The 26,435-nt window shown below is 41.9% G+C and overlaps 1 protein-coding gene across 1 annotated transcript; it reads left to right on the top strand.

Annotated features, from left to right (window-relative positions):
* Nucleotides 1-1,432: 1,432 nt before the first annotated feature.
* On the top strand, nt 1,433-26,435 carry WDFY2 (WD repeat and FYVE domain containing 2; the record flags this gene model as incomplete). The annotated part of the gene is made up of 7 exons (XM_010179205.1): nt 1,433-1,500; nt 7,235-7,308; nt 14,464-14,518; nt 21,473-21,623; nt 23,278-23,390; nt 24,327-24,453; nt 26,330-26,435. Coding segments are annotated over 7 exons (694 nt in total), but the record flags the coding sequence as incomplete, so codon positions are not given.

Genomic DNA, 26,435 nt, shown 5'->3' with positions numbered 1-26,435 from the left:
ATTTTATTACATTTTTATTTTATTTTATTTTATTTATCTCTAAACTTGTACTGGCCAGAAAGGGCTGAAATCTGCTTTTCCATGAAAATGAAGTAACAATAGGAATGACCATGTTGTCTTCTCCATAAGCTTTATTTCTACATTTCATGACCTGGAAAGAGCCATTCTTGCTTTTTTCCTTAATGCTATCAAGTGCAAGTTATAGATTTGCTACAGGAAAATGAGGGTTATGTTTAACAATAGATTTTTAGATCCCTCTTGTATCTACTATTGTATACTAACTGTGGTGGATAAGACTAAATAGAAGTGGGTAACTGGTTAAAATCTATTGTGCTATGCTAACATGATGCTGTCCTGGATAATTAAATTTTCTAGAGAACATTAATACATTTGGTGTAAATCAGTAAAGCATGGGATACAGTGTTATATGGAGAGTTTACTAGTTAAAATTGAAGATGTAAGGATTTGAGGAACAGTAAGGCAGGTAACAGTTGGCTGTAATTGAGATAACAGTGGGCTATGCAGGAACAAGCAGGATGTTAGTGGCTGACTGTTGCTTTAACTGTTACTAGGCATGTTTTGATGAAATTAGCTGATGAAGTGATGAGGGAGCTTTAAATAGAAAAAGGTCTCAGAGATTGGACCAAGCGAATGACAATGAGGACTGAAATAATAAATATTTAATTACCCAGATGGTGCATCAGTCCAGATCTTCTGTTCAGGAATCAAGCGACAAGTGCCTCAAGTGTGTGAAGGGCATGGATTGAGTGAGAGAGAGCTGCTTGTATGACACGATTATGAGAAAGCAAAAGTAATCCTGAGATACATTGGGAAGGTCTTCTAGCAGAGAGGAAACTACTGATGTGTTTGTGGGGAGGCCTGGAGCACTGCATGGCTCTAGGTGCCTCTGTTCGAGGATGGCAACTCCAAACTGATGGGGCAGAGGAGGACTGCAAGCCTGCCTGTCACCTTGATCATCCTCTTCAGAGAAGGATAAGAGTTTGGCGTCTTCAGCCTGGTGCTCAGTGGACATCTGATAGCACTCTGAGTGGATGGGCTGATACAGGAGTGCTTTCCTGGGCTACCTAGGGTGTCCCAAATCCTCAAGTGATGCATTGAACAGTCATGTTCCAGTGCTTGGGAAAGGCAAGTTACAAAAAGCCATAGCAATTTCCGAGTTATTATTGTGATGCGTTCAGCTGAGGTGTTGAGTACACAGAACCAAGAAATGGGCTGCCTTTATCACCTTACAGAGGTTGTTCTGAGGTTGATGTGTGAGGCTGCTGTAGGAGTTTGCAGGTTTATTTTCCCTCTCAGCAAAATAATTTTAATTTTGAAGAAGGTCTTGCGCATTCATCATCACCACTTTGTTTTCATTCATGGTTACTTTTTCAGTCTTTCTCATGTGCGTGTTGTATTTTTTCTTTTGTAGAACAGTTCGTGTCTGGCTGAAGAGAGACAGTGGGCAGTACTGGCCCAGTATATACCATGCAATGCCATGTAAGTATAAGGAAATGTTCAGTCTTATGTATATTTGCAAAATGGATTTTCTGGTTTTGATGAAGCTTCATGTTTATAACTATTTGCAAGCTTACCACTCTGTATTAAATATTATTATTGAACAATCCTCTTGGTTTCTGTGAAGCTTTACCAAGTTGCCTGCTAATGCTTCTGAGAGGCATCAGGGATTACAGCAGCAAAAGGACACAGATATGTTAGCAAAGGATGAGAGTTTAATGCAAACATAGATTAAAAAAATGTGGGAGTCTAAAATATAGTCATGCATTCTGCCACTAAAGGAGTCCATAAAGCGTTGTAAGTCTTCAGTATAAATCACTCTGCCCTTCCTACTGCATGTGCTCAGTCCATTAGAGTGCAATGGTAAATGGTTTTATTTGATAAGAACTTAATATCCTGTGGCAGCTAATACGATAGAGAGGATACTAGACAGGGAAGGGAGCTCTTGCAGTGAAGAGACAATCATTTTACCTCTGCAATTAAATGTGGAAAACCAAGTCTCTGATGGATCCCTCCAGTATGATCTGCTGCATGTCTCCTTTCCCGAAGAGAGTGTTCATGCTTTAAAAGAAAATGTTGATTGTTGTCCATTTTTCCAGGAGACAGTTGATGAAATCACAGCCCTAGCTATTTGTCATAGCCCCTGTGTTGAGTACAGGGATATAACTTTGCAGGTCACCAGCAGCAAGGGTATGATGAAGCTTCTCAGTCAGCTTCAGATGTGCGGGGTTAGCTTGTCTTTGGAAAGTTTGTGAAGCTGACCTTAAATCCACATACTGGGGAGCATTTATCAAGTCACATCAAGGTATCCTTACTGTCTGGAGAAATAAAAAATTTAAGCTAAGGTAACTAGACTTGGAAGAGACATTTGTCTCCATGATATGTAAAATGTTTAATAGATACAAGTTTTAGTACATAGCAACATCAGCTTGGGACCCTAGAGTGGCCATGGTGTTTCCCTGCTCTAAGGAAGTGTCAATTTCAAAGAAAGGAGTATCTCTCTTCTTTTGGTGATGGACTAGCTCCTAGGAATATGTCAAGCCTCAAAGGTACTTTCTGCTTGAGATTTTGCACAAAAAAGCATTGGAAATCAACTAATGAGGTGGCAGTCTGTGGAGCTCTGTCGTGATCACTAGCAGTGGCCTGAGTTCCCTTGACCTGTCCTAAAAAGTTTACTTTCCCCAGTCAAACTGTTATGAAATGGCTCTTCCAGCAGATTGGCTTTGATACTTCTCCTTTTCCATGTGGTGTCTTTGCATGCATTCGCATTTTAATATCTTGTTAGGGCCTCCTCTAGTTTTAGCAAGGCTACACTATTGCCAGTAATAACAGCTTCACTGGAAATAATGGAATAGATGCAGATCCACTCAAAGGGGACTATTTTAAAACTCCTTCATAAATTTGAACACCTGACACTGTTCCTTTGCTTGGAAGGCTGGTAAGCTTTTAAGCCTGAGATAATAAAATTATGCTGTGTTATTCACTAATTTCAAGAATGACCAAGTATAACTTAAATAACTGGAGCACTGCCAATTACATTGTTATCAGCCATAGCTTTAAGCTTGAAAATCATAAGAAGGGCTCTGAGTCAGCCTCTGCACAAGTCTGCACTTGACTGGAAATGATTGTTTTGTCTGTTTCTGTGTGGATCACCTTTTTGATGGTCCTCTGCTTTAGGATCAGACTGGTTTGTGTTGTTCAGAGAACAACTGCCCAGAGGTTCTCTGTGTAAAAATGTAGTAGGCATGGTGGTACCTTCCTGCTGCTTAGCAAGATGTCCAGAGGAGGGCCACAGAATGATCAGAGGGCTGGAGCACCTCTTCTATGAAGACAGGCTGAGAGAGTTGGGGTTGTTCAGCCTGGAGAAGAGAAGGCTCTGGAGAGACCTTATAGCGACCTTCCAGTTCCTGAAGGGGGCCTAATGGAAAGCTGAGGAGGGACTGTTTACAAGGGCATGTGGTGATAGGATGAGGGGCAATGGTTTTAAACTAGAAAAGAGTAGATTTAGATTATACATCAGGAATAAGTTCTTCACTATGAGGGTGGTGAAACACTGGAACAGGTTGCTCAGTGAGGTGGTGGAGGCCCCATCCCTGGCGACACTTAAGGTCAGGCTTGATGGGGCTCTGAGCAACCTGATCTAGTTAAAGATGTCACTGCTTATTGCAGGGGAGTTGGTCTAAAATGGCCTTTAAAGGTCCCTTTCAACCCAACACATGCTGTGATTCTAGGATTCTGTGTGAGTGGTGGTCCCACATATAGATACCCCAAATTAAAGACTTGTAACTTTGGTTAAGGTGGTGCATAACCTACACTGTTTTAGGATTTGATATCAGGTAGCCTTAATAACTGAGTTTGTGCCCTGGGTACTCTGGGAGATGAGGAGTTGGGCCAAGTCATTATGTGCTTTGGTCAAGCTCTGGACCCGAGTGAGGCCATCAGTGCATTCTGAACATGAAACCCATTAAGTAGCTGGAAAAAAGACAGAGACTGTAGATCTCTTGTATATAGGGACACTTGCTGCTGTTTAGAGGTGGGATTTCCCCAGTAACAAGGTTTTATGCCCTGCCTATGGGTGTTTCTGTGGTTGGAAAATTCTGAACAACATGGTGGCCACATTTTTTATTGTCTCCTCTAGCCCATGAGAAAGAGCGAGCTGTGGGTGTAATACATGGTTGTATCATCAGTAAGGCAAACTAGGTAAGCTGGCAACCTGGCTAGTGTATCTCCTTCATGCCAGCGTTGTCTCAACAGCTGTATTGACTGGCAACAGGCCTCTGACAAGCATGTTTGCCCTCCTCATGGTTAGATGTCTACCCTTGGTTGCACATGTGTAACACAGATTATAGATGTGTTACCATGGTTGGATGTGTGACTTTTGGGCGGTGTCTGTACAGGAGAAAACAAAACAAAACAATACAAAACCAAAACTAACAGCTTAGGATACACAAATTTATGCAAGGGAAAGGAACTGTAGTCAAAAGAAGCAAGCTTAACCAAAAAAAAAAAAAAAAGACATCCAAAATTACCCAAAGCCAACCAAACAAAAACATGTCACAGATGTGGAACAGAGTAAAGGATTTATTATAATGAGGAACCGTGGAGTATCCACTGCCTGTCTTACGATGGTTTTCATAGCTAACACTTTGCTTTGAACAGGAGGGTAAAAAAGCTGCAAAGCAAAACATGGGCATGCTCTTTCAGTCTTTACACTATGCCACTTTTAAGCGCTTCAAAGGGAGGTCCCTGAAATTGCAGGTACAAAGTTTGTATTTCTCTTCTACTTCTGTCAGCCTCTAATAGAGGTGACACAGTGTTGAGAGCATGAAGTACATAATTGGGCTTTTCCTCCATAATTGAATTCCAAAGGCTAAAATTAGTGTGTATTAGCCTTGTATTTAAGATAAAGACTACAGCCAGCCTTCTGCATCAGGATTATCCTGCCTGTCCTCTGTAGTAGTTTGGATCAATATTTTTCCAGTCTGAAATCCAAATCATAGGTAGGTACTGAAGTAGGGCCTTCAGAGTGCTGTTATTTTTCCTGCCTACTATTTTAAAAGGATCTTGAACATCTCAGAAGCTTAGGATTTGGGGTTTTTGTTTTGGTGTATTTTTCTTTTTTTTTTTCTTTTTCTTTTTTCTTCCCTTCTTAATGAGCCTAAGTGCTTAAGTATCTGAATGTTATCTTATTTTCACTAAAGTGTAAGGTGCTGCAGTCATGTTACTACTGGCATCACTTTAACTACATTAGTGTAGCTAGTGTGGACATAATTTTAGTGCCGACATAATGATTCTTCCAAAAGCACAAGAAGAATTCCCTTAGGAAAGTCATTATAGCAAAATCTTTACACTGCTATGACTGTGTACACACAGGTCTGGAAGTCAGAAGTAATTTTTGTAATCAGCCCATGTCAAGCAATTGCTTGCACCTTTTGTGTCTAAAGTGTTTCAGGCTATTTGGGAAAAGCATACTTCAAATAGCTAATTTACCTGGTACTTTTTCTCTGCAAGCTGTTTATTGCCTTCAGAGTTGGTAGAAGCTCTTTCAATGTATGCACAGTGCCTAGTGTTTGAAAGCTGATATGTAGAATATGCTTATTCTGGCATTAAGTGCCTTTAAAAGGATTCTATATTTATTCTGCTTAGAATTGCTTTTTTTTTCCCTGTCTGTTTTTTCTAAAATTGTCTCATTCTGCCACAATCCTAGAAGCTTCAGTATAACAGTAATGTTCCACCATTCGAAGACATGATTCAAGTTTACCTTTTCTGAGGGAGAGGTATAGGAAGGATCAATTTTGTCTCTGTTAGTAGCCCTAATTTAAGTGTTTCCTTGCTGGCAGCTTCCTTGAACTGAAGCCTTTTCTTTGATTTAATTCAATCAGCCCTTCCAGGAAAGATAGAAATGTATGTGCCTGCCTAAATGTGGATCTGGTAGGCTTTCTGCTTGTGGTTGGTTGTACTTTAGCAAATGTTTAAGAGGGAGTCAATGCCGAAGGTAGAACAAGTTTTGTTGAACAGTCAGCATAGGCTCTCCTCTTCTTCATATATCTTTGCTGCCAACTAAACTACCGAGGAAGATTTGCTGAGCTATGGACTGTTTAATTCTAGGTGAGACATTACACAAATTGAGAATACACCAGATAGACAGTACTGCAAAAGAGAGGACTCCAAGCTTGTTAGTAGCAAAAACACTGTAAGGAATCACAATGAAGAGTAGGAGCCAAGAGAGGGTGAAAAAGCAGAACTAAAAGCACAACTGACTATACTTCGTATTTATCACAAGAATATGGTTTGGAAAACACTCTTTTAACTATTGAAGGAACAAGAATGCCTGCCATGAGCTGCAGTTGGCAATTGCTGCTGGAAAATGATTCTTGAAGGTTTCTGTTGGGACAGCAGGACTCCCAGCTGAATGCTGCTGTGTTGGGCAGTAAAGAAAATCCCTGCCTTCTGAGTGCAACTTCACTATTTCTCAACTAAACCAAGCATACGTAGCTCTTGAATTCTTGCAATAAAATTCCAGTTTTACCCTTGATGAAACCCTGCCAGATCCTTGAGTGAGCATAGGATGACTGACTTGTGAGCAATTTAAGAATATATCCTAGTGTTTATTACAATAATATTGATATAATAAAACAATAGCTAGTTTTCAAGACAATATTTTACTTTGGCCATAGAGTGTGATACTGTCAAAGCATTGTCTGTGGTGAAACTGGAGTAGGGGGTGGTTTGAGTCACAGTCCTTAATATTGGCTGATATATTGATTCCTGCAGGTTAATTTTCATATTGCAGGTATAGGATGCAAGCCTCTGACACAATACAGTGTTTTCTTTTATTGTCAGTAAAGTTCAGGCAAATATAAAAAACCTAAATTATTCAGCTAAGTAATCTCTCAGATTTATACTGAAATGTCAGATGCCTCTTATATCAAAACACCACCACTGCTCTTGTATGACATGTTTGTTTCCGTATAACGAGTAAGAAAAAATGAAGGAGCTGGAGCAAGAAATAGCCATTGTTCCACGCCCTAATAGGATAGGGTGGAATGGATTGCAAGAACACTTTTTTTTTTAAATTTTTAATGTTTGTCTATTGGAAGGGGCAAAATGCTGAACAGCATCATAAAGCATGTTAGCTAGTTTTAGGCTTTCCAAAACTTCAAGAAAATGAGAATGGCAGTTTTGTTAACTTCATCAACATGTTCATTTTTTTCAGCTCCATGTTCATGCATGTCTTTTAACCCGGAAACCAGAAGGCTGTCCATAGGTCTAGACAATGGTACAATCTCAGTAAGTACATCCAAAGATTTCTAGTTGAAACGCTTCCCTTTTGAGAAGTATATGTGTGATGTTGTGGTGAGGATATTTTTGCTAGTGTCTGGGAGAGAGACTTTTTATTGCTAGTGGAACTGAAGCTGTAGTGTAGAAAGTGGCAGATACTACAAATTTCATTCTAACTGCCACAAAGAGATTGAGTGGGGTTTACAATAGTTATTAAGCAACTCAACAAACTGTCTTAATTTGCATATCTCTTTAAAAATAACAATGCAGAAAACCAGCTGTTGTTCTACTGAGTTTGAGTGCCTTGTTAATCGTAGCATACCTAAGTTCTCTGAAAGCAGCAATTAAGAGGAGAAAAATAATCTTCTAAGAGGCAGAAGGTGGATTTCTGCTCCCTACCTAGCTGCTTGTACAAACTTTGGGATTCAGATTTTGTTTTCTTCTCACTTCCTTCAGAGGAGTTGCCCTTACGTGGCACTGCTGTTGCTGAAAGATTTGGTTCCTTAACATCTGACAGAGATCTCTGTGCATGGAAAGGAAGCAGGGTATTGAAACAAGAGTCTGTCTTTTAGGTCTGGGACAAGGGTAACAGTTGACTTTATTCATTGGATTTTTCTTGTGAAATTATGAGTAAAGACCTATATCGCTTCATGGAAAGGTCATGGGTCAGAGATGTACTTTTCACCTATGTCTCACCAATAGACTGTACTTTCAGTTTATGAATATTTTACCATAATTTCAGATTTTTACTGCTGTTGGACTTTATAACTGAATGAGTGTTTGCAGGTTGACATAAGGCAGCTATCTGCACTAAAGCCAAAATGGTATTTGGGAAAGGCTGTATGACTATTTTAGCTGTTGACTGTGAGCTGTATCAAAGATGTGAAGGTTTTGACCTATAAAGCTATTAAAGGCTAGTAACAGGGATTTTGTTTGTGCCTGTAGGAGATTTCTCCTTTTGTATCTGGGAGACTGGACGGCTGCCAGAGAATTCCCTGCACCTCTGAAATTCCCTCCTTCCCACTCTGAAATAGCTGTAGTTTGCCAGTCCTACTGGGCACTTTTGTTTTTGCCAGGCCTTTTAGGAATGTGAAAGGGACTGCAAATAAGGTATTTAGATACTTTGGCATGAGGGAAGGGATGTGTCTTTTGTCATTGGGGTGTTTTGCCCTCAAGAGTCGAAGGGTGCTTGAGTCTGAATGGAGTCAAATATTTTCCGTTCTAAAGCTAAAGAAAGTAAATGAGATATGCAGGTGGTAAACCAACATGTGACTTTGGATACTTCTAGGTATTTATTGCCATGTCTAGGGCAGATTCTATTTGTTGCCAAGCTGGGCTTTTCTTTTCCCCATCTTCTGGATGCAAGTACATGGGAGGGGGGGAGGACTTGTCTGTGTTGCTTGATTTAGTCACCTGTAGTTGCAGACAGTTGGGCTGTAGAGAATTGTGCAGAAAATGTGCTCCACAAACTTCCAAAAGTGATGTAATGTTTCCTTCTTTAGCAAATTTAAAGGGTTGTAAAAGAAGCTACAGCTGTAATGTGCTACAAGAAGTGGTGGAGCTGGGAACGGAAGTGCAAGGGTAGCCCCTTACTCAAGTCCCTGCAATACTAGGTTGTTAAAGAAAATCCCTGGTTACTTGAAAGTGGGTTACAACCACCCTCTGGAGGAAAGGATAAATTTTTCTTCCTGGGCACAGCTATGATGATCATTTTAGCACAGGAGTATACAAGCAAGGCACAGTGACCACAAAATAGGAGAACTTACTGCAACAAGATGACCTTAGTGCCCTTACTTTTGTGTGGCCCTCAAAGGGGAAGTACAGGCAATTTACTTGAGCAGCTTGAAATATTTGGGAATCGTTTGGCAGTTCCATGTTAGCACTTGTGGTAACACCCAGCACCCTTGTGTAGGCTGGGTGCAGGGCCAAAAAATAAGCTGAAAATAATTTTGCATGTTCACATTGACTGTGTAGAAGGAAAGCACTCCTGGCAAGGGCTGTAAACTAATGTAATACTCATGATGGTGTCGCATAATCTCAAACTTTATTTTTGTAGTGCAAGGAAATACTGCTTTTAATTTCAGGTGTAAATGAGGATAAGAAAGTGGAACTTCCTTTTTTCTTTTACATGAAATCTTTGTAAACTGTATGGATTTTGGTTATAAGCCTGGCACCACAGAAATGTGTGTGGTGCATTTTGAGATGAATGGCCAGCAAATGCTACTGTCAAACAAAGATGTTTCAGCAAAGCCACCACAAAGCCACCCTTATATGGCCACCCTACCTTGTGAAGCAGGATGACAATTTTTGCTTCTACAAAGGTGAAGAAATTGTTTTCAACTTTTTATAACCTCTCAACATGAAGGCTGCACAAACATGGTGCAGCACAGGAGACCATTGCTTTGAGCGAAAGATTATCTAGCATCTTGCTTGAAGCTTTTACTTACCCAAAGTTAAAAAAAAAAGGTTTCTGTGGTTTTATATATATAATTTGCAAGTCTTTTTTGAGAAGAAATGGCATTTCTGTTACTTTATGTCTAGGGACTGCCTGAGGCCCCTTTTGGAAGCCAAAGGATTTTATCATTATCATAAATTCCTTGTTCTGAAGTGGAGAAAAACATGCTTTAATGGGTGCAGGTATGTTAAGATACCACAACAAGAAGAAACAGAGGAAAGGTCTATTACTCTCAATAGACAGGAGACTTCAGTAGCCAAGATGAGACTCTTCATCTAATTTCATCTATCTGAAAGTTGGCTTCCTAAGTAAAGTTAATCATTAGGTTTCTGCAGTCAATAGAGAAGAGGTGAATTGCCTTTGGGGTTATCCATGTTACTTACTCTAGAAACTGTTTTAGAATGGCATAAAACTCTCTTCTTATTTCTGGGGACATTTAAATGAGGGATTTAGTTTTTAGGTAGCTGAAGCTGAATTAAATTGATCTTTTTTTACTGACCATGCTTGTGCCTAGATGAAGCTGTTACACACTTCGAGCAGGACCACAAAGGCAACAGGGCACCAGAATAACCTCTTCAGAATTTTTCCTTGGAGATAGTACTTATTAAGATAGATTAATTTTCCACATCGTTTGATCTTGTAGGTGTCTACAGGTTTGACCATTAACAGCACTTTGAATACCTGAGGCTGAGTCAGGCTCTACCTGTTGATGTGCACACTTACTTCCCCTCTGGCACTGTGGGAATTTTACCATTTTTTTCCTTCAAAAATACTGCATGATAGTTTCTGTCCTCTCCTTGTCTTTGTGCTTTTTAAAGTGAAAATACTGTAACCATTTTATGGAGCTTTCTTTGCAACAGACATAGATGTAGAGTCTGACAGTAAATTTAAGAGGCTTCATTCTCTTCCATTTCTGAAGTGGGTTTGTTGCTGTGTGGAAGACACAAGAGTGCTGTCGGTCACTTGTGTTAACAGGATGAAGTGAAGCCTTTGAGGATGTCACAGTGTGCTGTCAAAATGCCATCATCTATCAGAGTACAGACTGTAAATTCCCTGGGCTGGGAACTAGGTTGTGAATAAGTAACGCATAACTAATATATAAAGATTAAATGGAACTCTCAGAAATGGATTCAGTTGCCTAAGCAGAGGTCTCTAGTGTTATCTGGGGATACATCTGTTGGCGCCTACCTGCAGCTCTGGAGAGGCATGGGTCTTCCTTAGACCCTGGGCCATGTCACCCTGCTCCCTGGCCCAAGTGGCACACACCTGAGTATGGGGTTTGTTTACCTTAACAAGAGTCATTTGAAACGAGATGCTGATAATATTTCCAGGGTGAGGATTTACAGAGGTCTTAGGCTCAAGAGAAGTTTGTGGTGGGTGTATGTGTTTTGGTGTGAGGGAGGTGTGCTCCATGAAGATATAGTTGAGAGTCTTTGTGCAACAGTGGGCACTGGATGGGACAGTCTTTTCAGATGCTCCTTTCTGCTTTGTGAAGACTGTCACGGTACCAAGTCTCTGTTGTAATAATAAACTTACCTGAAACAGTTGAAATTGCTCATTAACATTTTCAGTGTGGCAAAAAAAAGTAGAAAAGTAGCTCCAAAAAAACCTTTGGAGAGCAAAGAGTGATCTTTCCAGAAAAAATATTTTTAATCCCTGCAAGGAGGGCCTTTGGTTTTGCTCTCCTGAGCACTCTGATATATCCCAGCCCCTCCTGTGCAAAAGGGCTCGCACAGGACTCAGACATCTTTCTCCATTCTGTTAACAAGCACCGACTGTGCTGTGTGGGTGACCCCAACCTTTTTAGCTCATTAAGAAGAGCCAAAAAGCTGCCTAATGAGAAGTGAGTGTCAGTAGCTCAGACAGGAGCAAAACATCTACGTATGGAAGGATAAAATAACCAACAGTTTCTGCTGGTACAATGTTAAAGAGATGTAGTCGGTGTCTTTGTAGTGTAGATGACACAATATATGTGCAATAGGGCATGAATTTCTTGAGCAAGGTGCCCTGTGGTAAAACACCTGTCTGTTGACACAACTTACACATTTGGCCTTCAGAGGGAGAGAGGAATGAGTGCAATGGAAAAACATGTGATAGTGTAAAGGGGAGCAAGGAGTAAAAGACCTGGAGGAAGATTAGAAAATGCAAAACAAGAAAATGCATTGCAGATTATAATCTGCTTTCAAAGGAGAAAGTGAGAAGCAAGAAGTCTTCAGGAGAAAGAAAAAAACAAAAAATTATATCCAGTGTTCAGGTTAATGGAACTGTGTTTATTTTGTACTGTGTTTGTTTATCTCTTTGGATAGAGTGATGTATTAATAGTAGATAGCTGCGGTTTGTATTAAAGCATACAGAGCTAATCAATATTTGGGTGAACCTTACAAACTGCAGCGGTGTTTGATTTGCTGTGTGATAATGGAGAGACTCAAAAGCCTTTTCAGTCTTCCACTGAAGCCATGAGTCTGTTCGGATCATGGAACCGAATGGCAACATCACATTTATCAGTGGAAAAATGCAAAGAAAAATGAGAATGCTAACCACACTCTTCATCCCGTCTGAAGTCACCAGCGTCTGTGTGCCACCACAGTGAAAGCTGGAGTCAGTACTAGGCTAGCAAAACTGGGGGGAAAGGCAATATTGTACCAGGATCTGTTGCAGCAATTGAAGCCATTTCTGGCAGCAGAAAGTTAGCATTCACAGCTTCTGGTAGGCTTTGTAGTAAGGCATTTCATGTGGTGATTTAGCATTTTTCAGGCAGTGGTTAATGAAAACCACTTCCCCTGTTGGTAGCTGGGAAGGTATAGATGATTTTTAACGTTCTGTGGTTTGTAGAGTTAAGGTGACCCTGGTATAGAAATCCAGCTGACTTAATTGATTTGTTACTGCTGTTTATACAGCGCTCCCCACTGTAGTCTTCAGCTGCCAGGGGAAAGCTAACGGGAGGTGGAGCAGATTAAGGAAAGGAAGATGAAGTAAGGCAATTGAAGAGAACATATTTATATGTAACTTCTGAATAGAAACCCAGAAACAGCAAAATACACAGCTGCCTTGACTCACTCACAGTTGTTTACCTGGAAGCTAGGACCTATAGATGTTCCTCAGATGAGTACTGTAGCCTCTTCACCTTGGTGCCAAGCAGTACATATGATGTGTTAGGGTCATCCTGGTGCTGGAAAGCCATGCAGTTTACCTACAGTCATCCCACAGAAAATGCAGAGTGACTATGTATTTTTCATTCCAGTGTGGAAACTGTGGGTAAATACCAGGTATTCTGTGATTAGAATGTCTTCTCATGCTCTTTCGCATTAAACGTTTGGGTTGCCTTAACTATAGTCTGTAGAGTCCTGGAGTCCAGTCTTCTCTACTACTGCACAGTGCTTTTGGCAGTGCTTGTACATGAATATTTCACAACTGTATGCTTTAAAATTTAGCTTAGCTTGTGTTTATAGTGCTTCTCTTATTTTCACTCTATTTACAGATTAAATGAGTTAGATTTGACTTCTACTGTCTCCAAGGTAGATTAGCTCAGAGAGTTTCTGTGCAATTTGCTATAAAATATTAATATTATGTGGTTTTACACTCCTTTTCTTTTCTTTGTGTTTCTGTGAGTACATAGTGTATGCGTATAGATACCTGACAGCAGTTTGAAAGCTTACTCATGCGGCGAGGCTGCAGAGCCTACCCTTTGCCTGGGTGTTTCCTCCAGAGAGATGTTGCATGACTTTTGTTGTGGCCACTCCAGCCCTGTTTTGAGCAACCTCTCATCTGCAAAACAAGCAGCAGGGACACCCAGGTGCTCAATCAGTTTAACCACATGGGGCTTTTCCAGGAGCTGAGGCTGCTATGCAGTCTCTTAGCTGCTGTGTTCATAATTTCCTCATGTAAATGCTGTATTGGCAGTCTCCATCAATGTGCTCTTCCTGGGCCACAGGACCAAGCCAGCTGGGTCCCACCACGCATCTCTCCCCAGGCAGCCACAGTCCTTCATAGTCCTCCTAAGCTGCTCTCCATCCCACACACAACTGCATGTTAGCCACAACAAAGCAGTAGCAAAGCAAGAAAGTCTGTTTCTGGGATATCTGAATAAATATTAACCAATAGTGGGATATAATAAAGAGGGGAAAGAAGTCTGTGTTTCTGTTTGTCTGAAGCTCTCAGAGACTTTTGAACAGAAACCTGAAATGTGTTCCCATCATGGATTATTGGTACCTCATTTGGACAGAGTGACTTCAAAGGGCTCTTGCATATTTACAGTGAGTTTCCTTAGTGTTCAGGTTGGGGTGTAGCATATGCACATGCATGCATACATACATGTACACACACAGAGCACCGTGTACACGGGCAGGTTTCTGGCCAGTCAGCCTTGACTCTGGTACATGCTGGATCTCAGTTCTCTCATTTTGTGATACCTCGGCTCATAGGCAGTCATTTCTGTCAGCTTTTTTGGCTTATTTTTTAAAAGTTCCTCTTTTATCTTCACCATTCTGTTCAGAAGCACTCATGATGTTGTTTCTTAGGCAGTTTTAAAAAGTGAAATAATTTAGTTTTTCAGATGGAGGTACTAAAAATTAGCAAGAGTATAGATAGGGCTGTGGTTACAAAGAAAGGAGAGCTTACCTTGGTAAATAATTCAGATTAAAACATGCTCAAACACTTTACATCTCTAAGCACTGTTTCTTTTGTTTTGTTTTATTTCCCACTCCCCTTAGGAATTCATTTTATCGGAAGATTACAACAAGATGACGCTAGTGAAAAGTTACCAGGGTAAGAACCGTGATCGGCGTTAATTGGTTGGTATTGTCATTAATGTTCTCTTAATGAATGTGAATGGAAAGAAGTCTCCTTTACAGTGATTTTTTCTTTTTTAAACTAACGTAAATGCTGGTTTTATCAATAGATCAATAATGCTTTTTGTTCTAAGATTACAAAACCTTTAAAGAACTGTTTCGTGTTGTTTTTCCTTTTAAATGTTCCTTTGGAATATCATTCTAGACAGCAAACTGTCCAAAATGTAGCCCATGTTTGGAGAAGAGGAATATTAATTTTTAATCTTTAGTAATCCAGTGCATCTAATGAAACAACTTGGAAAACTAACCCATCTTTTACAGCTGAGGTTCAATAACTGTCAGATTCAGTAATATGAACATTATCAGTGAATACCTGTCATAGTAAAAGGTCAAGAAATGCTAATCCATATCTTTTCTAATTATATTTTGGTATTCACTAATGTGATGTTTTAAGAAACATGTTTAAGAAACCTATTTGTCCTTGTCAGACCTCTAAAGGACACTGCGCTTGGGACAGAGATTTTTATAAAATAACAAATGTGTGCAATAATTTGTTCTTGTATCTCTTGCTGTTGAACTAAGAGGCAGTATGGTATGATATGATATGATATATGCTAAGCACTGTTTCTGTGTAGAAGCATCTAACATATTAGCTTGAGATTTCTCACATACATTTTAAAGTATGTATTTACTCATATATTTTGAGTTTTATACCTTGAAAGGTTGAGAGGATAATTTAAATCTCTAAATGGAGGCGCTGGGGATCACTTTGTAACATTTAGATTTTAAGGTGTGAAGAGAATCTTGGTTTTTGCAAAGCGCCAATACCATGCATTGGCTTTTGAGCATTTTACTTAAGCTTTTTCATGAATGCCTGATGTGTTATAAAATTAAGCTAGAATGCATCTATTTTTTCTTAGCTCGTAAAAACTGAAGAAAATTATCCAATGAAGACAAAATATGTAAGTGAATCTTAAATAAGATTACTGCAGTCTGACTGCACAAGTGCTTAGTACCCAAATTTGTGATTGGTTCACAATCAGCAATGTTTGACACACTTAGGTTTGATATTTAAGGGTTGTTGCAGTGAAGAGTCCTCCTGGTTCTTCTGTATCCCCCTTTGTTATTAGCTTATCCATTTGCTTGCTTGCATTCAATACTGCAGGGTAATTGCAGCCTAGGAAGAATGAGCTGAAGTGTGCTTAAGCAGAACAAGGCATCCATGAGACCACCTTTCTTGCTGAGCCCTTCAGGGAAAAGGCTGAAAATTTTGAAAGGGGTGAATGTGCATCTTGGCAGTATGGCAGAATAGCCAGTTGAGTGTGGCAGCCTGGGAAGCACCTCTCATAAAATTTTAAAAAAGAAATAATTAAGGAAAATGAATGCTGTTCTCATGGCCCTCTGCTGCAGTATGCCAGATGTGCTGCTGCTACAGAGCATTGAAGGAGGCCTTTGGATAGGAAGAAGCCACGGAGAAACCTCCATGGGTTGTCCTGTGGGAGAACCCCAAGATTTCAGATGACAACCCCTAAATGTTGGACAACAGAGGAATCTAATGAGGGTTGTTAACGTCAGTAGAGAAGCTGTACAACTAACCACAATCCCAACTGGAGTTGCCTCCTTCCTAGACTGCCTGTCTCAGCGTGGGAAGGGTTTTGATCTATTCTGGTCGTGTTGTGTCAGGGCTCTCAGACTATGTGTTAGGAGATTTTATCTGAAAGCTGTGGACTTCTTTTGGGGCAAGAGGAGCAATACTTGTGCCCAGAATAGGCATCATTTCAGTTCTAGCCCAAACCAAGGTGCTTCAGCCAGTGCATGCAGCGCTTGCTGCCTGCTGTGTTCTTCAGGGGCATGGAGCCCCTGCCCTGTTTTCCTCCCACTCTGCTAGTTTGGTGTTTGGTCTTTTCCTTGTTTAAACTGATGAAAACTTTCTTGCTCTATTTTAAGAAAATAGTGGCCGTGTGCAAGTGACCTAATTTTTGGGAGTGGAAAGAAAGTGTGGTGTTCCCAGGCTGCTGGGATTCCCCAAATCCACGGCTGTGTGGGTGTCTGTATAGTAATCCTCTCCGTGTAAGGGTTAAAGAAGTATTAGGGCTGCTGTTCTGCTTTCTGCACATTGCTAGCCACATGGGCAAAAGTTTGGTTTTGGAAAAATAGGTCCTTGGGTACTGTTGGAGAAGCTTTTTTAAAAATTTTTTTTTTGTCCCCTCACTGCTGGCTTAGGAAAGCTAGACTGCTGTTAGTGCAGCAAATGGAAATGGTGACCAGAGAGTGGGACAGACTGGTCCCAATTCATTGCTACAGGAGGGACAAGACTTTGTGAAGGGCCATTCAGATTTGGTAGGAAAGTTTCTCTGGAATAGTGATCAACAGCTGCCATAACACAGCCAGGCAGGGCATGGGGATGGAGGAGAGCTTCTGAATGAAGACACACTCTGCCTAGCTTACCAGCAATGCTAGCAGCCCACACAGAGCTGCACAAACATATTGGAGTGCTGGGGAAACATCATGATAGCAAAATGCTCTGGGAGGCACTGTCAGCCATGGATTCATGCAGTTTCATGCTCCTCTTGCTATAGTTGCCTCCATCCAGATGGCTGGATCTGGGCTTACTGGGGATTTCACTGGGGCCCCAAGCTCACTGTGATCTCTGGGAGAATACACAGGGAAGGGCCATGTAGTTCTTTGGGGTAGGTATGTTGTAATTCAGCAGAGATGAACCTTCTTCACCTGGTCCAGGAGGACTCCCCTCCACAATCTCATCCCTATAGTGCACCTTCCTCACAAGGCCATACTGAGGTACAAGGGTTGGCATAAGCATCTTGGCAGAGCTCTGAGGCAGGGAAAAACATAATTAAAAAGGAACAGGTAGTTTTGTTGGGTATGATGGCCTTCTAGTACTTAATTTGTTAAAAGTCTTACTTTTAAAAAGTGTTGGTTTTGTTCAGAGTTTTCAAGTAAGGCCTTTATATTCTTTAAAAATATTTTAGAGTAAGCAAATAATTTTATTTACCCTACCAAGGCATTTTAGCTTAGCCATGCTGTCTGGTTTTATGTGTGCTAGTCTTGTTTGTAAATGTTCAGCAATGCTCTTAAAAGTAGCACCTTACCCAACGACTGGTGGGCTATCAATGATCTTTCACAACAAGGTATTACTATAAATATCTCAAGCCGCTGTAGTGATTAAAGATCATTAATTGTGCCTTGAAAGGCCATGAATATGTCTGCCAAATGATCTACTAGTGACAGAGAATGACAGCACATGCATAGGCTGTGCTTTGGTTTTGTCAAGGGTCTGTGGCCAGCTCCAGTCTGGTACTGTGGCCCAGCACCAGCAGCGTCCATGGCTGGATGTGCTCCCTGTAGGTTTTGCTGTGACGCTGTCGGAAGTTGTGAAATCTTCTGTTTCTTGAAAGGGATCAAGACAGAGATTGAGGATGTGACACAGTGTTAGTCAGGACTCTGACGTGGGTCACAGGGCATTGGTCTCCTCCACGCAGCAACTCCTTCCCTTGCGTGAGGAGGGGTCATGCAAGTGTTTGAACAGTGCCATTTGGGAGGTTCTGGGAAATTAAACTTTTCATTCTGGATTGGTCTTCCATAACTGTCACAGTCCCCTCTTCTACAGCCATAGCACCAGCTGCAGCCACAGATAAGCTCCACTCATAGCAACCTTCTCTTTCCCAGGACATCTCCACTCACATTCCTGCAAGACTACAAGGGCTGAAGAAACCTTCCCCGCCCCTTGGCAGCCTTGGTCGCCAGCCCTTCTCAGGCTGGTCCTGCCTCCAGCCCTACACAGACTGGTCCTGTCACATGGCTGTTGCTGCTTCCCACTCTGCACAGTCTCCTCCACCCTGCTCCTTGCAACTGCACTTCTTGCCAGGGGCCACATTTCCAGTCTGTGACCTCTCTGGATGATAAAAAAAAGCTCCTGCTTTTTTAATTTAAAAAAAAATAGTCTATTTAACATGCTCTTGTTCTGCTGAGCAGGATTTGTAGACTGGCTTCTGCCCCGTGCTTTCTGCAGCCTGCCCATTTTGAAAGTGTCCCCCTGCCTCCCTGCTTTCAGGCCAGCTCACACCATGCCCTTACTTCTGCTTTCCCCTGTGCCTCTTCTCTTGTGCTTTTCTTGCACATGCTAAGCTGTTCTTTCTTGCTACTAACTTCCACCTCTCTTTTGGTATTTGCTGCTGCCTTTCACTGTTGTGATTCTCCCTTTCACCCAGCACAGATTCTTGCTTTGCCCTGTGCTCTGACTGCTGACATCTCAGCATGCACCTCCTGGCTACAGCTTCTTTTGTCCAGGCATGGTCCTTCCGTCTGCTCTCCTGTCTGCTCTTTGCACAGTGCTTGCTGCTGCTTTCTCATAGCAAGAATGTGGCCCCCCTATTATCACTCTCACCCTCAGTCTCCAGTTGGACCTGCTCCCTTCTCCTGGCTGCTGCTTCTGTACCTGTTGCACAGCATAACCTTCCCCCACACATGGGCTCTCTTCTCATTCTGGCTTACACAGATCTGCTCTGCCTGGTGCTTGCTGTGGCTTTTTGTGTGCTATGACCACAGTCACTCTCTGTCCCCTTTCTCCATCCTGCTGTTGTCACAGGGAGCACCTTTGGAAGTGTTTGCTCCATCTTTTTTTCTGCACAAAAATGGTGATCAAACCTGTGGATGAAGGACCAGCTTTCTGTTTGCTGCTTCACGACCCTGAACCTGTGTTAATCCTAGGGTCCAGACCTCTTCCTTGCTCTGCTATCAACTTCCAGCTTTCTGACATTTTGCCCCTTTAAGCCTTACATGGGTCAAGTTCCCTCAAAAAGACAAGTGAATTTCTAGTTGCATTTGTCCTCTTTCCTCCCTTTCTTAGATGACCTCCGCTGTGCTTTTTCACTTGATTCAGGTATTTCTGCCATCAGCATCAGTGTAGTGGCCTCAGTTAATATGTGCAGCACTTGCAGGTGGGCAGCAGAGTGCTGAATTGAAGGCTCTTTTTGAGAAGGGACAGTAAGCAAAGCTATCACGTACATGCCTCCCACCTCTTGGCATGTACACATTTCTTTAATGTCTACTCCTTACTTGCCAGAAAGAGCTGCCTCACCATGCACAGGCAGTACTTCTAGCAAAAGATACAAGACCTGCCTTTCAGAAGAAATTTTGGGAGGAGGTAGGAGGAGATAGAGGAGAGTTGGGTGGTGCCAGCTGTCCCCTCAGCCAGTTCAAACCGTGGGAAGCTGACAGTGGCAGCAGCAGTTGCCATGTGCTGAGTCAGCATCCCTGGAGAGCCCTCAGACAACCTGATCTCAGCCAGCTTTGCACATCCTGTGGAAGTGCATGGCTCTGTCTGCAGTGCTACTGGTACACGCAAGCCCCTGAGATGTGTAAGTGAGCCCACCAGGGTGCTTGTAGCACCACGCATCCCATCATGGCCCTTTTTGCAGTGCACCACTCCACCAGCTAGTGCAGATGCTCCCAGGGAGACCAACAGAGAGATAAAGACAAGCATTAGTCACCCACAGCATCACTGAATTTCATCCCAGAGAAGAAATCTGGAGAGTGGAGAGAAGAGAGAATCTGTTTAAAAGAACTTGAGTGAGTCCTGGGTGGCCTCCATCCCTCTATCCTGATTGCAAACCTGGAGTTTAAAACTGTATGGAAACTAGAGCCTAAATCTGGCAAAAAAAGTTGGTTGAGGGTGAAAGCATTTGGGCACAGTTCAAGTCTGGTGCTGTAAACTACTCCAGCTGCCAATCACAGTTAAGGCAACTGGTGTCAATGCATCTACTGACTTTTCTTCTTGGGGAGTCTAAAAAGCAGCGTGGGTCAGGGGCAGATGTTGGCTTGTGCAAGCCTCCTGTTCTTTGCTACAGCCACTTCCCCTTTCTAGGGTTTGAGCACAGCTCTCATCCGTGCTGTGTATTTGTGTAGGGCGGGCAGCAATCTTCCCATGCTGTTCTGAGGAATTTCTCTGCATTTCAGACGGAGGTTTCGGGGTGGTTTTTAAGCTTCCAAAGATACTGAATCTTTCCAATGTGTCAGTTTTTACACAAATACAGTAAGTCTGATTTGTGTAACACATGCTGCTGGGTGTCAGAACAGTAATAAACCAGTGGATTGAGGAATATGGCATTTGCTGCAAAGTTACAGCTGGGAATAATTCTGCATATCTTTCCAGCCACTTGTTTTATTAAAAAGTCTGCTTAATCAGCACTTCATGACCAACCCCACTGGTCATTCATACAAAAAAGTCTGTACAGCCTGGGTTCCCTTGCTTCAGTGAAAAGCTTTTGATGGCTTTATTTAGGTAGCAGTAGAAATTTATTCCTTCAGCTGTTTTATTCATCTTGCTCAGCTGTGATCTTTTTAGGGTGTTTTTTATTTGTTTTTGTTTCAATTTTCTTTTCGGCTGGTTTACATGCAATGCTAATGCTTCCCTTTGGTGCAGGGTTGTGCCTGTGCTGTAATTCGTTGTTCTGCTGGAGTACCACAATCCACAGCACAGATTGACCAGACATCACAGCAGGAGGAGCGGCAGCGTAGGCATCCGCACTGCTGTCATAAAACCAGCTCAGAAGAGGTTTAAGTAGAGCCCAGAGTGCATTACACAATGCCAGCTTTGTTGATGATGATACAATGATGGAAGGAAGACTTGTGCTACTGTAGAAGATAAATGGCTGCAAGAGGCATGGAGGGAATTAAGTCTTGCTTCTGCTCTTTCTCATGCAAACACTGAACATGGAAAGCAGGGACCTTACAAGCTTGCATGGTAGCTCACAGCAACAGGATTATTAAATGCCAGTTTCTTCTGTAGGGAAGGGCTAGTGGGTGAGTAGGGAGCGGAGGAGTTGGGTGCAGTTGGTATTTGCAGTGATCTTCTGCCTCTGTGTTCTTCTCCGCAATGCAATTATTATGTGTCTGTCTGCTTAATTTTCAGCTCATCAGAGCAGGGTGATGATGATTCTGTTCGTCCTGGAAATGGAGTGGGTGTTAAGCACTGGACAAGACAAAAACTTCACGTGGCACTGTTCGGAGAGCGGCCAGCGGCTGGGAGGGTACCGCACCAGCGCAGGCGCCTGTGGCCTGCAGTATCCTTTGCAGAGCTCCTAGTTTTATTTCTGCTCTTTGGCACCTAAACAGCCTCTTTGGTTTATTTTCTAGTTGTCCTCCAAATTTTGTGCCCTGTATAGGTTTAGTGCTTTGTGAGAGAAACCGTTATTTAAAACCAATTTAAAAAACTGTCTGTTCTCCTCGCTTTGTCTCCATAATGCGTAGTGGCATATTTAGGTCTAAGTATTTCTGAGCAAGACAATTGGCAATCTGCAACCTATTGTGGCCTTCTATTGTAATAAATATGGACAGGGCCTTCATTTAAACATGCAGTGCATGCTTTCTTCTAAGAATTAACAGTAGCAAAGTAGGTCAGTGATCAGGTCAGCATGCCTGTGTGTATGCATGGTAAAATTGAATTACTTTAATATAAAATAATGAGTACTTGTCCTTCACTCTGGAACAGCCCACTATGTATAGGGAATTTGGGTTAACTAAAGAATAAATGGCTCCAGAAATGGCACTCAAGTGGCTTATTCACCTAGAGCTGCCCCAGCTGCCTGACAATGAAAGAAATATTAATTCAGCTTTATTGCAAATGAAAAGGGAAATGGGAAAGTATGAGCTCTTAGGCTGAAACTAGGAGTTAGTATAAACAGACTTTTTAGTGCCCCTTAGTGTATGTGGTATAAATTATGTGTTTTGTTAGTTCATGGGGAGTGAGGCTGACTCTAAGTAACTGTCTGAACATGGACTTGCTTTATATCATCTGGTCATTCAGCCAGTCTAAATGGCATAAAGACCGAACTTAATTTTTAACTGAATGATAAATACTTTTGAAAGTGTGATGCAGGAATTTGTCCTGTATTTCCTAAACCTCTCTGGAGAACAGTCCCCCTTGAGTGATTCAGAATTTTGAAGGACACTTTAATTTGCATCATCATATCATGCTGCTGGAAGGCAGGTGAAGTGAGAATAATTGACAAATGCTGCAAAAAGCTTGGCAGAACTAGGAACATACGTGTTTTGTTTTGTTTTTCCAATGTTCTATGTGTGTAAAATCAGTGCTAAGCAGTTGCTCCTTAAATATCCATTATGAAGTCTGAAAGTGGAATTAAACTGGATGAAGAGGTCAGAATCTGTCCAGATAGGTGGTTCCAGTAGGTGGTTGAATGGGTCCAGATTTTGTTCAGTTTAGAATATGTTGTGTGATGCACCTGATGTAGCTGACACTTCCTCAGATATGGCATAAATCAACACCTTTTTGTTGTATTTGTAAACTTAACTATAACGAAGGAGCAGAAAACTAGTAATAGTTATTTTATATAATTTTGGGAAGGAGGAAAGAGAGTGGACATCATCCAATTCGAGTACCTAAGTTAGAGAGTCTGGGGAGACGATGACTCTGTTCATGGCAAAGGGCTACTTCAGAGGTGTTTTATAATAAAAACACAGATTGCATCCTTCGGAGTAGCCTCATTTTTTCTCACTTTTTAGTTTACTCAGGGAGACTGCACTATTAATATGAACAGGTATGAGCTTGATGCCTGAGAGTACACTCTGAGTACCTCCTTGAGACTGAAGTACTGTTCACGAGGTTGCAGTATACTCGTGTTAAAAGAAGAAAACAAGTCACGAAAGGAATGCAAAGCTTGTATAAGCAATGTATTTTCCTCAGCATTTATCCATCAGATTTGATGTGGAAACTCGGCACGTGTTTGTTGGTGATCATTCTGGGCAAGTGACCATACTCAAACTAGAGCAAGAGTCCTGCAGCCTTGTTACGACATTTAAGGGACACACAGGTAAGGTCTCAGGAGGAGACTCTAATTTGCTTCTCCATCTGTGCTCAGATGGTTTGACTCTCCTGTGAAACACTAGGATGACTTGTGTCAGTGCATGGCATGGAAGTGAGATTGACCTTAAACTGTCACTATAGCTCAGTGAAGCTCATTCTTTATTGGTAAAAACAAGAGCAATCAGTCCTCTGATCAGAAAACTTCTATGGCAGAAAACACCACAAACAATAGTTGGTAATTAAAGCAGAGTGGGAGTAGAACAAGTTGTGGTAACTCTGACGGGGGAAAAGATGCTCCTGAAGGAAAGACCCATATTAGTAGACTTTTACCCAAGTAGAATAGGCTAGAATAGACACATCTTGGAGGCACTAACTGCTTGTTTCAGTGCTGTGACTCATGCTCCATCACACTTTAAAAACAGCAACCCTGGGATGTGATCCTGCCATCTAACAGAATAAATGGTGGTCATTCCTCAGCATTTCCTCTCCATATCCTTCCTCTCTGATTGAATGCTAACAGCTCAGTCGCAGGGTAGCCCAAGGCAGTTCAATCATTGTGCTACAATACTGTGAAGATGCCCATAATATTCCACACTTGCTTCTCTTTTGTGATAAAATCTATCTCCTGGGAGTGATGGAGATTAAAAGCTGTGCAGTGACACTGTGACCATCCTCCTACCATGCTTTACTGCTCAGTGAATTCATCCTTGCAAGTGGCAGCAGCAGAGCCCTCTGCCCGCAGAAGAGCAGGATGGGGCTTCAGAAGGTTTTCTTAGTTTTCAACTTGCAAGCACAGTGGCTGCATGGCCTTTCCTAAAGAAACCTGCATTTTAATCACTATCTCTCCATATTTTTGTTGTATCTCTATGTGTATATATTTAGCTATATTCCTCTCTTCCACTTTCTGTAGTGAAATGACTATTGTGTGCATCTCCTGTTTCAGGTGGTGTTACTGCTCTCTGTTGGGACCCAATACAGCGAGTTTTATTCTCAGGCAGTTCTGATCATTCCATTATAATGTGGGATATTGGAGGAAGAAAAGGAACAGCCATCGAGCTGCAAGGACATAAGTACGTTCAAAACCCTTCCTCCTGCTTTTGTGGGACAAAAGCTAAAGGCAGAAGCCACATCTGGAAACAAACATCTCAAAGGTTACAGTCTTCACATGCCTTGAGCTTGTATGTGTGACTCCCTGTGGCCCATATGCAACTGGAATAAGTTGCTTTTAGTAAGTTTTCAGCATTGGGCTCACACGCTGGTTTGAGAGTCTGCAAAGGGTCATGAAGGAAAGCACAATAGCTGTAGTCCTGAATGTGTTATTCCAGAGCCAGTACCTTTGCTGGAAAGAGGAGGGTCCTCAAATGAGAATAGCTGCAGGGAAATTCTCACTTTTTAGGTGTCAAGGTCTTTCCTTCCCCTAGAGGGAGCATCAGGCTTGAACAATTAGCCCGTTTTCCCTCCCTGCTAACTTTTTCCATGCCACTTTACTTACAGCCTGAATTCTAAGTAATGTGCTCTACCCACAGAGGCCTTCACCATCTCCTCAATGCAAAGAGGCTTCACCTTTGCATGTACAGACCTCACATTTGCAAAACATAGTAGAAGTCTTTAAAGAAAAGCAAGCCTGTGCTGGGTGTTGAGTAGATATCAGAATGGCTGTAGTTGCAATGACCTTGCCTCTGACCTGAGCCTTTGAATACTGGCAATTTCCTCAAGTTTGTTTCAGTGTACTGAGGACACATATAGGTAGGACTTGTGTGCCAGGTTTAAGTCTGGAGAGGCAAAATCCCATGGTAGTTTTGTTCTAACAATTTCTTACATATTCATCCACTTCTTTTGAGTGATGCTGCACTCTGCTGAGGGATTTGAATGCTGCTGGGATTTCAGAGCACTGCAGAGCTCTTGCTGAAATTCCCTGACCATCCTTGTACCCTACCAGTGGTGCTTGCTAATGCACTGCTGCTAGATTTATGGCTGTGGAAATCAGTTCTCCTAATACAAAGTTAGCTTCTGGATCTTAATCATAGCATCACAGAATAGTTTAGTTGGAAGGGATCTTTAAAGGTCATCTAGTCCAATCCCCCTGCAATGAGCAGAGACATCTTCAATGAGATATGGAGGAGCTGCTGTATGCACATGCATTAGTGTGAAAGTCCTTTGGGTAGATGAGACCAGTGGTGGTAGCAAAGAAAACCAAATGTTAGGGATAGTTCCAGTTGCTGTATGCTCAGTTACTGATTCTTCTTAATCTTGTTTTTTCCATATCAGTGTTGTATAATCTTTTTTTCCCAGGCTGTAAATAGCTTGAGCTGAGGCCTGGTTTTCTTTCTTTTATGAAGGAATGAACACAGCTTTGGGGGTTTAAACTGCATTTTATCTCCCGTGTTGCTTTTTCCTTAAAAGAAGCAAAAGCACCTAAATCTTCCACCTTACCTTGGAATGGCTTAGGAACAATTTAGTGACTCCTGTATTACTTATGAAATTTTCTATGCTTGTTAGTGCTAAAAGAAAACCTTCAGTAGTTTCTCAGTGCTTCATTCCTGATGTTGCAGAGATTTATAAAAACAAAGTTGTTACTGACTTTCTGACAAGAAGGTACCTCACTGGGGCTGTGTTTGTGCATCCAGATGTGCCTTCAGAGAGGCCCAGAGCTGCAGCTCTGCTCAGGCTTCCCAGTGCAGCTGGGACCTCCCATCCCAGGAGCAGCAAAAGCAGTTATCAGAACAGGTGTTTGCTTTTGTGGATGCTTCCCAGATGAGCAACACTCTGGCTCTGGTCCCAGCTGGACAGCAAAGACTGATTTGCATTCGATGAATGCCATGTACAGAAAGGAGGGGAGGGAAACATATGGGCAAACAAATGGTTTATACTGTTTTAATGTACATCCTACTTGTGTGTTAGCTGTAATAGATGGTTGATTAGTAACTGTTTCACTTCTTTTTTCAGTGATAAAGTTCAGTCTCTCTCCTACGCTCACCACACGCGGCAGCTCATCTCCTGTGGTGCCGATGGGGGAATCGTCGTCTGGAACATGGACGTTGAGAGGCAGGAG

The sequence above is a fragment of the Mesitornis unicolor genome, unplaced genomic scaffold (genome assembly GCF_000695765.1).
Source record: "Mesitornis unicolor isolate BGI_N332 unplaced genomic scaffold, ASM69576v1 scaffold28012, whole genome shotgun sequence".
Taxonomy (NCBI): domain Eukaryota; kingdom Metazoa; phylum Chordata; class Aves; order Mesitornithiformes; family Mesitornithidae; genus Mesitornis; species Mesitornis unicolor.
The sequence above is the reverse complement of the archived record's forward strand: the minus strand, read 5'-3'. Positions and strand labels throughout refer to the sequence as shown.